Source organism: Eptesicus fuscus, chromosome 16 (genome assembly GCF_027574615.1).
Source record: "Eptesicus fuscus isolate TK198812 chromosome 16, DD_ASM_mEF_20220401, whole genome shotgun sequence".
Classification (NCBI taxonomy): Eukaryota; Metazoa; Chordata; class Mammalia; order Chiroptera; family Vespertilionidae; genus Eptesicus; species Eptesicus fuscus.
In genome coordinates, this window is record NC_072488.1 from 7,714,404 (window position 1) to 7,728,089 (window position 13,686).

At 52.9% G+C, this 13,686-nt stretch overlaps 1 protein-coding gene across 1 annotated transcript in view; it reads right to left on the reverse strand.

Moving 5' to 3' along the window:
• Positions 1-6,257: 6,257 nt before the first annotated feature.
• Positions 6,258-13,686, reverse strand: part of LDAH (lipid droplet associated hydrolase) — an 85,577-nt gene continuing 78,148 nt past the window's right edge. The window contains exon 7 of the mRNA XM_028140347.2: positions 6,258-10,183. Within this exon, the coding sequence (XP_027996148.2) occupies positions 9,980-10,183 (204 nt within the window). The 3' untranslated portion in view covers positions 6,258-9,979. The remainder of the gene's footprint in view (positions 10,184-13,686) is intronic.

The window sequence follows — 13,686 nt, forward strand, 5'->3', positions numbered from 1 at the left end:
TGACTGTGCCCGGGATGGCCCAGGCCCAGCGGGCTGGCGTCTGAAGCACAGTCTGCACTCTTACTTTTTGCCCAACACATTCCCTTCTGCAGAAACTTCTTATCCTTTTTCCTAACGGGATATGAAATACGTTGTCTGGAAAAGCTCCCGACAGTGGGATCCCAGTGCCGTTAGGCCTGGCGGTGCGGACCTCCCGGGAGGTGGCCAGCTGCCCGCTTGGCATTTCTGTGCTCACCCACCTTTTGGGCGCCGGCACACAGGCGTGTGGCGAGGCAGGGGCTGGGGGTCTGGCCAGGCTGGAGGTGGGCCAGGGGCCGTCTCCTTCGCAGAATCACCTGCGCTGTTCCACTGACCTGCGGTGGCAACCACCACACCCAGGTAGCTGCTCCATCGCGAAACGGGGTGAGGTGCCTGTTCCGGGCCGAGACCCCGCTCAGACACCGGACTGCCAGAACCTAGGGCCCCTGCAGAACCTCCCAGGGCTGAGGTGTGCTCAGGGCTGACAGACACCAGGCTCCCGGTGAGGCTTGCTCAGAGGAGTCCTGCGGATTAGAGGGAAACACGCCGGTCCAAGTTCACGGGCTGCACGTCCCTCGAGGACGCTCCCAGGGCGACTAGCCGGGAAGGGCAGCGTCCAGGCCAGTGAGCTGGAGGTTTGGGGAAACTGCACACAGTTTGTGCCTGTTGTACGTCTTGTCCTACCAGGGAGCCTGGCTTTGCTCGGACCTCACACGTGTGGGCAGTCCTCACCTGCAGTTGTCAGCGGGGTGAGCGAGCCCGAAAAGCAGGCACACGTTATATGGAGGGCTTTCCTTGTGTGCATACTGGTCTCTGAGTGACCGAAGGCTGAAGAGCAGGGAAAGATACCCGGGTCCGTGTCCGAGTGTCCCCCGTGGCTCGGGGCAGCCGCTTGGCTTGCGGTGAGCAGGCGGCTTGAGGAGGGGGTGCACCCACGGGCAGGGCTTATTTCTAGGCAACTTCTATTTCTGGGTCAGGACCCGTCAGAGTCAGAGCAAAGCAGCCACTCAGCATTCCGTTTAGAAAACGGTGATCCAGGAAGCAAGCAAGCTCGGGATAAAGCTTGCCTGGCTGGGAAATGCTCCGGCGTCCCCGGCCAGGCACAGCGACGCCGGAAAGGGGCATTTCTCTGGCATTCTCCACTTCAAACACGTCGGAGCGCACACGAGCATCCTCAGAGTCTTCCTTCTCGGCGTTTTGCTTTACACTGTGGTGCCAACAGCTCTTAGGTTTTCTGTGACAGAGAATCGTATTTGCATCACTTTAGGTCTTTTAGCTCGAAGCATTTCACCTCGGATGAAAAGTTAGTGCATTTTTTACGAGGACTAAGTTGCTGGCCCTGGGGCTAGGCGCAGTTCGTTGGGCATCATTCTATGCACAGAAAGGTTGCTGGTTCAACTCCCGGCCAGGGCACATGCCTGGGTCGCAGCTCCATCCCTGGGAGGGGGCCTGCAGGAGGTAGCTGAATGATGTTTCGCTCTCATATCAATGTTTTTTTCTCTCTCCCTTTCGCTTCCTCTCTCTCTCTAAAAATCAATAAATAAAATAAAATAAAAGATGGTGACCGCAACTTGCCCTTTAGCAGATGACAACAGGGGATTCTGAAGCTTTTTTCTAAAAATACATATATTGAAGCAGCTGTTTTCTCCATAAAGGTTTCCGCAGAGCTCCTGCAGCCGCGTGCCAGGTGGTATGGTTTCCATAGGGCCTGGGCGGGCAGCAGCACCTGACGTGACGGGCCTCCCACCCCTTACCGAGCACATGCACATCCGTGACTCACGCCAGCACTGATTTTAAGGAAATGGGCAAAACTCCAAGTGACAGCAGGGCCATCACAGCTCAGTGACATGCCATTCCCTCAGCCGCTGTAGACAACATTAATCATTTGGGGGTGGTTAGAAAGCCCTTGCATCTTGCATTGACACTCACTGCTTCTCTGCTTGGTTCTGGAGTAAGAAGGGGAACGGGTGTGGTTTTTAAACCCTCATTTCACTCAAGCTGAAATCTCCTTTGTGGGCAATCTTCCAGAACTGCTTTGGCCAGAGCAGGACTCCATGGCTGGAGATGGGGTTGTCTCCTGGCCCCCCAGCCTGGCCCTTGGGGCGGCAGGAGCTGACGTTGTGAATGCTGCCAGGCCAGCCAGCCGGGCAGTCTTCAAGGGCAGGGACAGACCCACTGTGTATATGTATTCTCAAGTTTAAATAGATTGTACATATCGAGATGTAAATGAACTGTAAAACAGCAATCTCTATTTTTCTTGACAATTACATAGCAGTATATATTTGTTACACACGCTTGCATACTCTTCAGTAGCCATTTTGATATTTTGTACAGATAAGCTGATTAAATATTTTATGGATAAAACGGCTCCTGCCTGGTCTTGGGAGAAGGACTCTTTTGGGACTTGTTATTCTGGGTCAGACTCCGACTCCTCGGCCCGGAGAACTTGGTCAACCACGCAGGCGCCGGATGGCTGCACGGAAGCCGGGCCACCGGGAGCGCTGGGTCCATCAGTCCTGACGCTGGTCTCTGCCCCCTCCAAGCAGCTCAGGCTGCGGCTGCTGCTCCTGGTCCTGTGACTTGTGTGACGCCGGGTGGGACCTGACACAGCCCCACGCTATACGTGCCACTGCAGGGCTCGGGGCAGAGGGGCCAACACGCAGTGGAGAAGGTTTTCTGGTTGGAAAGTGAAGCAGTCGCCTGTAAGAGTGCTGCCACTGCCAGCAGCTGGGGTGCGTGTGCATGTGTGTGTGTGTGTGTGTATGTGTATGTGTGTGTGTGTGTGTGTATGTGTGTGTGTGTATGTGTGTGTGTGTATGTGTGTGTGTGTGTGTGGTGCAGAGCTGCTCAGAGTGCACACAGCCTGCTGCCCTGGGACCCGTCTCAGTTCAGAGCGGGGGCGCCCTCCGCAGGCTCTGAGGTCCGAAGCCCGAGGCCCAGCTGTGGCCACCGCCTCTGCAAGGCCCACGGTGGAGTGTGGGACACCCGCCGCCCTGCAGCTCCGGCAGGGCCCTTTCGCTCAGGGCGCTTCCAGACAAGTACGAGGATCCGCGCTCACTCGGGGACACGGCCTTGGACCCTGTGGCATCGCTCCTAGACAGGGGGCCGAGGACCCTCCGCACAGCTTGCCGCCGCTATTGGCTCACAGTGACTTGTCTGTGACGAGAGAGCCCTCACCTGTTCCTTCCGTATTCCTGGGAGAGGGTCAGTGACAGCAGCGGTGGTGGGAAGGACCTGCTACCAGGAGGGCTCCTGCGGGATGGGGGTGGGGCCTGTGGGACCCAGCACTGGGCAGATCGATGGCAGCGCGTGCCCATCCTGTGTGCTCGTGTCCCCGAGTGCTGATGCCAGTCCCTGCGGCCACGTCAGTCTTTCTCTGGAGAAAAACTCAACGCATCTGCTCCCTTTTTGTTCCTTCATTTCATTACTACTAATTAAAGGAGTCTCTTAGGGATACAAAGTATGTTCCCCTTTAAGCAGCTCATAGGTAGGAACGATAATTGTATAAGCTTTATGACCCTGCCATCTAAAAGTATAGTCTTGCCTGGCGGGCATGGCTCAGTGGTTGAGCGTCAGCCTATGAACCAGGAGGTCAAGGTTAAATTCCCGGTCAGGGCACATGCCCTGGTTGTGGGCTTGAATCCCAGTGTGGGGCGTGCAGGAGGCAGCAGATCATTGATTCTCTCTCATCATTGATGTTTCTCTCTCTCTCGCTCTCTTCCTTCCTCTCTGAAATCAATAAAAATATATTTTTAAGAAAGTGTAGTCCGTGTCATGCTTTGCTTGTAACAATCCTCGGCCAGCTCTTCGTATTCTCATTTTCCAGTCTCTACTTGACCCAGCTGCCATTCTGTGGTTAGAGGGTTACTCTTTCATCAGTCACAGGGAGGAAGGAAAGTTGGGTGGGGGGCCCTTACAACATTACCCTACTTCCCAAACACGGAGAGAGCACGTCTGAGAGGCCCTGCGATGCCCAATGTGGAGGTCGGCTTCTCGCCCCCTCCCCCTTCTGCCTGATGCCTGGTCACTGAGGAGGAGGTGGAGGCAGCGATGAGCACCGCTGAGGACAGGGCTGCCTGCCCGGGTCATGGACGCGCCTGCTCCTGTGTCCGGGAACGCTCCACACTCTCTGCTCAGGAGGCACCGTGATGGGGAGAAACCCGTCCATGGCGACGTGTCACCAGCGCCGAGCCACCGGGAGCCCGTGGGCGTCTGCCGAGCCCTAATGACATGCAGGCGCGGCCGGCAGCGGTGGCCGCAGGAGAGGCCCAGCTGTTCGGGGCCGGTGGAACGGGGAGGTTTGCAGAGGCGGGATCCCAGTCCCTCCGTGCGGGAGGGAGCCCTGCAGGTGCACCCGCACCCCTGGCTGCGACGGGCGCCCAGTCACAGGGTCGCATTCCCCTTCCCGGGAAGAGGAATTTTCCCAGGGACTTACCCGGCCAGGAAGGCTGTCCGGGCGTGGGGAGGTCACGCAGGCCCCTCGGCCACAATGTCTGAGGAATGCACCAGAAAATGAAAACACAGGGTGTCCCAGAGCGGCCTCCTGGATTGCGGCTGTAATTCACACTCGGGGGGCTGCATGGGGTTAGTGCTCAACAAACAAGAACCACGTTATTTGGTCGCTGCTAATCCCCAAACGCCACAGGTTTTCTAATCTTCCATGGGAGAATGGGAGCAACAGTTGCAGCCGGAGGGGACAAGAATGGGCCATGAGCCTTACTTACCTGTCGTCCCCCTTCCCAACCTCCCCCCCCCCCCCGAATCTGTGACTATACCCTCGCATCCTCCATCTGCAGGCACACCTTCTGGAGTGCACTGCCCGAGGCGTTCCCCTCACCCTGAAAACGGGTCTGTTACACCTTTCCTTCTAAAACTACTCACATCCCACCACCTGCTCTTCGCTTCCCTGCCAACCCTGCTCTCTCCTGCCCCTCCCGACTCCCTTCCTAGCCCTCCACGCCTGCCAGGCTGCCCACGGTTGCCTCCAGGAGGCAGCATGAGGCCGTGGAAAGAAGGCCGTGAAGGCTGGCTCTGGAGGCCTGCATTGAATCCCAGCTGTCAATCTTGAGCAAGTCACTTACCTTCGTACCTTTGTGGTCACCTGTGAAGTGAGTATAACCATAACCTCGAAGGGCTGCGAGGCCTAAAGGGAACACCCTGAAAGTGGGGGGCCTCGCGCTTCCTTCCCCAACCCAGCCAAGTTCACCCTGTTCCGGCACCGGAAGCAGCCTCCTCCCATCCCTCCGGGGGCTGGCTCTTAGAACCGTGACAGGCAATCCAGAGCCTCCTGTGCCCTCACCTGCCCTGCTCTGGACGCCTCGCGTCTGGGGAAGAGGACACACCCATGTCCCACGTCGGCCCCCCTCACCGGGACCCAGGAGACCCCTCACCAACATCTCTGTGGGGCACAGGCAGGAATCTGTGCCCTGGGGAGTGGACAGCTCGTGTCCTTGGACGCCTGCAGGAGGGCTTCGGCCTTAAGGCCTCAGAGACGCGTTTGTTCACAGAGCACACTTGGTTTCACGCAGTTCCAGCCACAGGTGGCTCCCGAAACCCCACCCCCACGGGAAGGAGGAGCCAAGTACAAGGGAAGGCCAGGAGCAAAGGTGGTGTCTGCTGTCACTTAAGAAAGGCTTGGCTTCCGGCACCTCTTCTAAATGGACTGTAAGCCCCCCGAGGTGCTGCTGGAGCATCCCGGGCTGCGCGCTGGAGTCCTGCATGGCCGGGGGCCAGAAAGCTGAGCCAGGTGAGCAAGCATCTCCCCTCACCCCGCACGATGAACCAGAGAGGCTAAGACTGCAAGAATCCAGTTTCAGGCCGCGTGACACCGCAGAAACCGAGCTATGGTGGGGTCCTCCCCTGCACCAGAGAGAAGAGAGAGGGAAAGAAAAACAAGTTCGCCATCACTTCCCTTTAGGGACCGTTTTATAGAGCATCGACCCTAAGCCAGACGGGGTGCTCAATGCCACATGCACAACCTCCTCTGCCCACATTTAAAACGAACAAAACCCTCCCCAAATCCAAAATCCTAAAACTGAAGCAAGCACTTTGACAGACGAAGAGACGGGTGGGGGCGGAGGTGGGGGGAACTGGGGGAGCGGTTCAGGGAGGCTAAGCCGATGTCACATCGCAGACCTATTAAAGGGCAGAAGCAGGGTTTGAAGTCCGGTCTCCATTTACTGCTTAGATAAGAAATTCACTTTCTGGAAAAGAATGAGAGACAGACACAAAAGGAGAGAGCCTAATTTTATTTAAATAATTTCTTTTACAAATTTCAAAATCATCTGGAATGTACACAAAGGTTGCTAGTAAAATGCAGGGAACGCTTTCCCTCTGAGCCATGAGCGAGCTGCCCAGCGCATCTCAGCGCATACGGGGCCTTCTCCCACTTTTCCACGTCCCGACCCTTGCACGTCCCTTCCTCCCGGCTCAGCTTTAGACCCCATTCGAGTTGTGCAAATCATCCCAACAATGGTTCTGTAATAAAAACATCGGATCCAGAATCAGGTGTTGCTGTATATTGTCATGTCTCCTTACTGTCCTTTAATCTGGAATTAAATGTTTTCTTTTTAATCCTCAACCCCAAGGGAAGGAAGAGCCAAATCCAAGAGAAGGCCAGGAGCAAAGATATTTTTTTCCATTGCTTTTCAGAGAGGGTGGGAGGGAGGGAGGGGAAAGGGGGGAGTGAGAGACAGAAACATCGATGTGAGAAGGACACATCGACGGGTTGCCTCCCACAGCCGCCTTGACCAGGGGGCGGGAAGCGAACCCACAACCCAGGTATGCGCCCTTGACCAGGAATTGAACCGGTGACCCTTCAATGCGCGGGCCGACACTCTAACCACTAAGCAACACCAGCCAGGGCTGGAAATAAATTTAATTTTGATACAATGTAGGATAAAGAAGAATCAAGCCTTTGGAGGTCACTGGCTGTCCAGGGGTTGAGTGGGGGAGCCGCTGGCAAGGGCCCTGGCCACCTTGGGCATCAGACCACGAGAGCCACAGGGGCTGGCTGCCTCTGGAGAGCCTCTCCCACGGCCCAGAGCAGACTGAGAACCAAGGGCACTAGGTAACCTGAAGGAAGTTCAATCTTTGACAAGGACCACCCATGTGGCTGACCAGGACATATACGCAGAAATGCTTCTGGAAAAATAGACTTTATCCATCACATCAATACTAGTCTTTTATTTTTACTATCATGACAGTTAATATTTATTATTATTATTACCACCAATCTTTATCTACTCTTGGTCAGGCATTGTGCTAAGGGCTTTAATGTTGTCATCTTCTTTAATTCTTCCCACAACCTGAGGCATGCATGATTACTAACCCCATCTTACAAATGAGGACAGTGAGGCCCGGAGAAACCAGATGAAGTTGCCTGAAAATCACACGGAAGGTCAGTCCTCAGAGTTCTCTACCTTATCACCTCCCACATATGCATGCAGACATGTAGCCTTTTGTTTAATTCCTAATGAGATAAAATGAACTTCAATCTCCTGACATCCGATCCTTCCTTCTCGAAGGCAAACACTGAGAAGAGAGGCTTTTCAGTTTCACAGGGAGACTCTGACCGGAGTCTGCCTCGGAGAACCGTGCAGCTGGTACCCCTCTCCCCCGGCACACGGCCACCAGGCCAGGCAAGCTCATGAGCGCTGGTAAAGCATTTATTTCAAAAATTTATTTGGTGCTTAGACGATAAACAGGAAATAAGAGACAGCAATACCTTACTTTGTCATTTCACTTTTAACTAGTTTTTAAGTTCTGAAGAACAAAATGAGACACAATTTCATCCACGTGGGCTTTGGAACATGGAGGCATGTGGTACAGTGACCCTGAAAGAGAAGCTGGGATGCTAGTCTTCGTTTCAGTGGGTACGATTCTCCCAGGACTTGCTTAAGTGCTCAAGTTAGTACCACTGGGTGTTTCCTGTTGGCCAGGCAGGTTGGAGCAACAAGTCCCAGCTGCTAACACCAGAATCTAGAACAAGCATGTCAAACTCAAAAGGCTAACACGGGCCAAATAAACGAGGCATGCGGCCCGCGGGCCGCGAGTTTGACATGCTTGGTCTGAAGCCTCCCCACGCAGATGCCCTGAGGAGTTAGTGTGCAGCCTGAGCTGGTGGCCTGTGTGTGCCCAGCTCCTCTCTGGAGCCAAGAGCACTCCTTGCCTGGAACTTGGGCCTTCCCGACTGAAAAGTCATTTGCTCTGACGCAGAGGCCCTGCCTGCTAGTAGCTTGTCCAACACTCACCACGGGGTTGGCAGCAGATCAGGGCTGACTCCGCCATCAGGGGGCTTCCGGTTCTGAGAGGAAGGCCAATGTCGCATTGTCCGTAGCCCGGGGGATTCCTCCCGGAGAAAACCGAATGCTGCTGATGCAAGGCTCGGTGCGATTTGTTGGCTTCTGAGGCCCCAGGATGAGTTGATTTGGGGAAGGCAGCAATGCTGTGAGCCATCCTGGGCCAGAGAACAAGCTTCTTCTCTCCTGGACCTCCAGGTGTCCGGAGAAGGCAAATTTACATAATTGAATGGCTAATTTTGGTCCATTAGTAAAACAATTTCTTCCCAACTAATATGCTAATGCAGAAACGGAACCATCATTGATAGTTATGTTCTATTCAGCAACTTAAGGATGCCCTTTTGGAAATTACTTCCTAGGAGGTTGTCAGAAGAATGGTAATATAGCTAAGACTCTATCCTCAATGCCTAGCACAGTACTCGGCTCACTGCTTGGTCCTCAGTGGAGTTCCAGTGGAAAAAATCACAGAAGGGGCAACTGTGTATGGTAGGTTCGGGCTGATGAGAGGCAGTCGGGCCTCCCCAACCTGGCTCTGGAGGAGAGAAGCCTGCAAGGAGCTCACCACCCGGCAGGCCCAGGCTCGGCACGGAGCTGGCTGGCTGTGGTGTGGCGGGAGGCATAGCCAGGATCCGTCCACAACTCTTAGCCGGATAGCTGAGCAGAGGGACGCCTGGCAAACTTTATTCCGGCTGATGCAGATGGACCAGGAATCCCACTCCTCAGGGAAGCTGCCCAGAGACGGTCACAGGCAGTGCCTGCCCCGATGTTGGCTCTGCGTGGGCCCGCGCCCCCGGTGGCCAGGCAAAAGGCTGCCGTGGCGGTCTGTGATGTAGGTGTGCGGGCTGTCCTGGTACCCAGCCTGATAGTGATGGTCTCGGCAAGACCTCGGCAAGGTTAGTTCGGGCTGCTCTTCGGCTCTTGTCCTGCTCTTCGGGTCCCCTGGCAAGATGCACTGCTGACCACGGCCTGCCTCTGGAACATGAGTGTCCTTCTTGTGAGCGTACACATTTCACTCCTGACGACACACCGGACGCTCCCTGACCTCTCGCATTTCCTAACCTCCCCTAGCAGAGCCTTCTCTACAATGTAAGTCAATTAGAATCACTGCATTTAGCCTTCCTCTGGTCTGCAAGGGCCCTGCCTACCAAGACAAGCTGCATGGCGCGCTTGGGCAAACATCAAAGGCCTGTTTAGGGCAGTGGTCGGCAAACTCATTAGTCAACAGAGCCAAATATCAACAGCACAACGATTGAAATTGCTTTTGAGAGCCATTTTTTTTAAACTTAAACTTCTTCTAATGCCACTTCTTCAAAATAGACTTGCCCAGGCCTTGGTATTTTGTGGAAGATCCACACTCAAGGGGCCAAAGAGCCACATGTGGCTCTCGAGCCGCAGTTTGCCGACCACGGGTTTAGGGCACTGTGTTCCCGAGCCTCGGAAAATGTGTGACTGAACCTATGGCCTATTTCTGCACCTGTGATTATTGCAGCCAGGAGCGTGGGACGTTGGGAGGGGGTAGTTTTTAAGCCAAGAGGGTCTCACGTTTTTCTCTCTTTCATAATCAAACACTGAAATCAAGCATTTACCTACGGAGTCTACTAGTTACTAGTGAGAGTCAGTACACCGCGGCCCCGATGCACCAGCTGTCAGTCCTCGCTTCCTTATGTCGCAATGTCCACCTTGGACAGGTCATCCTTCAGCCAGCCCGCGACCATGTCAGCCATTTCCTGGTACGAACGGAGGATGAAAGCGTGAGCTATTTTCTTCTCACAGAGCCGAATATCTCCTTCTGGGAAATCTTTCTTTATGTCTTCATAGTACTCTGTTGGACACCAAGCATCTATAGTTCCATAGTAAAACGTAAGCTAAAAGACAAGACAAAAACATGGGTTAGAAAACACTTTCCCCTCCCAGCACAGATACGACACCAGCAACTGGCAAGCAACCTGCTTTACCAGCCCCCATGCCTGGCCCTGGGAGCCGGTCCCAAGGCTCCCTCCGGAGCAGCTCTCTCAAGGCTGTGAGCCTTCACGGTTTGTGGGAGTGAATTAAAAGGCCTCGGATGGGAAGAAACCCACGTAGGGAGGGCCTTGTGTGACAGACCACCCACGATTCACGGAAAGGACTCGCCGGCAAAGCTGTGAATGTGGAGGCTGGGCTGGTCACTGGAGAGATGGCAGAGAGAACGGGAAGAGTTACTGAGACGAAATCACTGCCGAGCGACTAGTGACCATTCATCACACACTTAATAGTTTCCATACAGCCACGTGGTAAGCACGTGGGACATGTTTGCTGGATGCACGCAAAGATGAATCAGACAGACTCGGGCTTCTCCGTGAGGCAGGTGAAATGTGACCGGAAGCCCAAGCGTGTCTGCGACATTTCCACAAACAGGCTCATACGGCAGGAGTGTATGCTGATTCGGGGGGAGGTGTTATAATCATACTTTGGTGACAGCGAGCAGGATGGATGGAGACAGAACCTCCTGTGAGGCATTACTAAGATTGATCTACATCTGCCCACGACACACACACACACACACACACACACACACACACACACACACACGTACACATTTGTACACACATATATAAATACTAGCGTTCCCATTGCAGGAAAAATCCTGCAATAGGGTTTCCTGCTGCACTCTACCCCGCCCCGCTCTCCTCCCTTGTCCCCCGGCCCCGCCTCCGCTCCTCCCTTGTACCCCGGACCGCCTTCTCTGCCAGCCCACCCCGCTCTCCTTCCTTAGCCCCCGGCCCTGCCTCCGCTCCTCCCTTCTCCTCCCCCCCCGGCTTGCTTGCTTCTCCGCAGCTTTGCTCCCTTCTGCAGCTCTTGGCTTCTTTCTACGCTGTCTTGACATGCAAATTAGCTGCCATCTTTGTTGGGGTAATTTGCATACTCGTCCTGATTGGTTGGTGGGCGTGGCTTGGCTGGTGGGCGTGGCTTGGGCGTAGCAAAGGTGCAGTCAATTTGCATATTTGTCTATTATTAGGTAGGATGTATATTTATGCACACATATACTTATAGTAAATACATACACATGTGTCTAGCTTTAGGCTGTTCTTCACTAAAAACTATGTTCTAGTTCTTCTGCATTTCTAAAACACAAAGGCAACAAAAGTGAAATCTTATTCAGAATGGCACATAGTGGACACTTATAGCAAAAAAAGAACTAAGTTTTAAGGACCCTATGCATCTGTTATCACTGAAAAACAAACAAACAAACAAACAAACAAAAAACCAGTATGCCTGGCTCCAGCCCTTAAGTGGCCAGTCACACCCACTTGTAGTTTCTATAATACATCAAATTCACTCGCTCCCTCCCTCACTCAAACCCTTATTCATTAATCTGTTCAGCAAACACTTAATGAGCATCCGCGCTGTATTAGGAACCTGGAAAACAGATAATAAGACGCAGTTGCTGGTTGGGGAAGCTTAGAGGCACCATGTACACAAGACAACGTCAGAGCCCGGATGAGGGATGCTGGCAGGAAGCAGTGGCCAGGAAAAGGTTCCCCAGAGAGCTGATGCCCGAGTTGAGTCTTCAAGTTGGGGGAGCACGCAAGCAAAGCAAAGAGTCTGAAGGAGCATGGCGTGCTTGGGAATGGGAAGCCATTACATACGGCTGGAATGTAGGGCGGTGGAGATAAGACCAGCAAGGGAGAGAGAGAGAGAGAGAGACCGGGTCATGAACTTGTGTTTTATGCTAAGGAATTTATTGGGGTGACATTGGTTAATAAAATTATATAGATTTCAGGGGTACAATTCTATAATACATCGTCTGTATATTGTATTACGTGTTTACCATGCAAGTCAAGTCTCGTTCCATCACCATTTATCCTCACTTACCCTCTCCTACCTCCCTCCACTTCCTGTCCCTCTGATAATCACCATATTCTTGTCTGCCTATGAGGTCCCCCCCCCGCCCCCGCTTAATCCCTTCACCTTTTTCACCCAGCCCCCGACACCCACTCCCCTCTGACAGTGGTCAGTCTGTTCTCTGAATCTATTTCTATTGTTTGTTAGTTTATTTTGTTCATTAGAGTCCACATATGAGTAAAATCACATGGTACTTGTCTTTCTCTGATGGCCTAACTACTCCTTGAAACATTTCCAATGAGAGGTCTAGTTGGGTGAGCCTCAGCATTGGGGAGATGCCACCCCTTCCCCGTGTGTGAAGGTGTCAGCCAGGTGAGCACGAGGAATACATGGATTACTGTGAGGGATACCTTCCGGGATCAAGAGACCAGTCATGTCCAAGTAGTTATGGGGTGCCCATGGCCTCCGGCAGGCACAAGGAACCTCGATACAGAGTTGATGCCAAGTTGGTGTAGGAGTCTAGATTCCCATGTGTGCATCTGATTTTCTCTCTCGATCCTCCTTGACCAGTAACCATTGAGAGTGTATTTGGTTAAATCTCTAAGTCAGGTCGGGTAATGTTTTTCTGTTTTTCAAATTCTTCTTCGGGCCACAGTCACGGAAGGGCTCTCTATGAAAATCTTGGCTTCCAAGTAACAACACAGGTCTAATGTCTTTACATACACTGGCTCAAGATACTTCCCGTTCCCTATAGATTATTAGTCACAGATCTGAACAGTGGCCTCTGCCTCTGTAATCCTAAACAGGAAACTAAAAAAGTATGGGGTGTATGGAGGTAGTAGGGGAAGGGAGGACAGGTGAAGGAGAAAGAGAACTGGACATCAAGGCTCGGTGGTTAAAAGCGTCCACTATTAGGATGTCAACGTGTAAAAACGCGTCACAACAAATAATAATGAACTGATGGAAACTGAGAGGAACGTGCCAGGCCCTGTGCTCAGCTCTGCACTCACTGAGTCCTTACAATAATATCTGGGGAAGGTATTTTACGTAAAGGTATTTACCGAGGCTTAGAGAGACTAACTTGCTTACACTGAAACAATCCTTGAGTTGTAAAGCTGGGCTACCTAAATCCAGAGACAGCATTCCTAATCAGCACCTTTCACTACTGCTTACAATCAACAATGAGCTGATCAATGTCATTAAAACACAAAACCTGCAGACCAAGGAGGTCTGACACCAGATGTGAAAACTGACAATGGACGGTGGCACACACGCGACTGCCTTTACTTAACGCCTCTGCAGGTCTGTGTAGTTCTGGGCGCTGCATGCCACGGGGCGAAGGCCGCTGTGAAATACTAGAAATGTTAACCAAGAACCTCAGGCCATCAGCGGAATGTCTACATTCAAAGGCTGATAAGAAAAGTGATTTCCCGTAGGTCATTTCTCCCTGGCACTTCCTTTGATATGCATGGGAATTGATAAAAAGCACATATTATTGAGATGGAAATTACCCCGTGCTCCAAAATTGCTGTCATATTAAGTAATC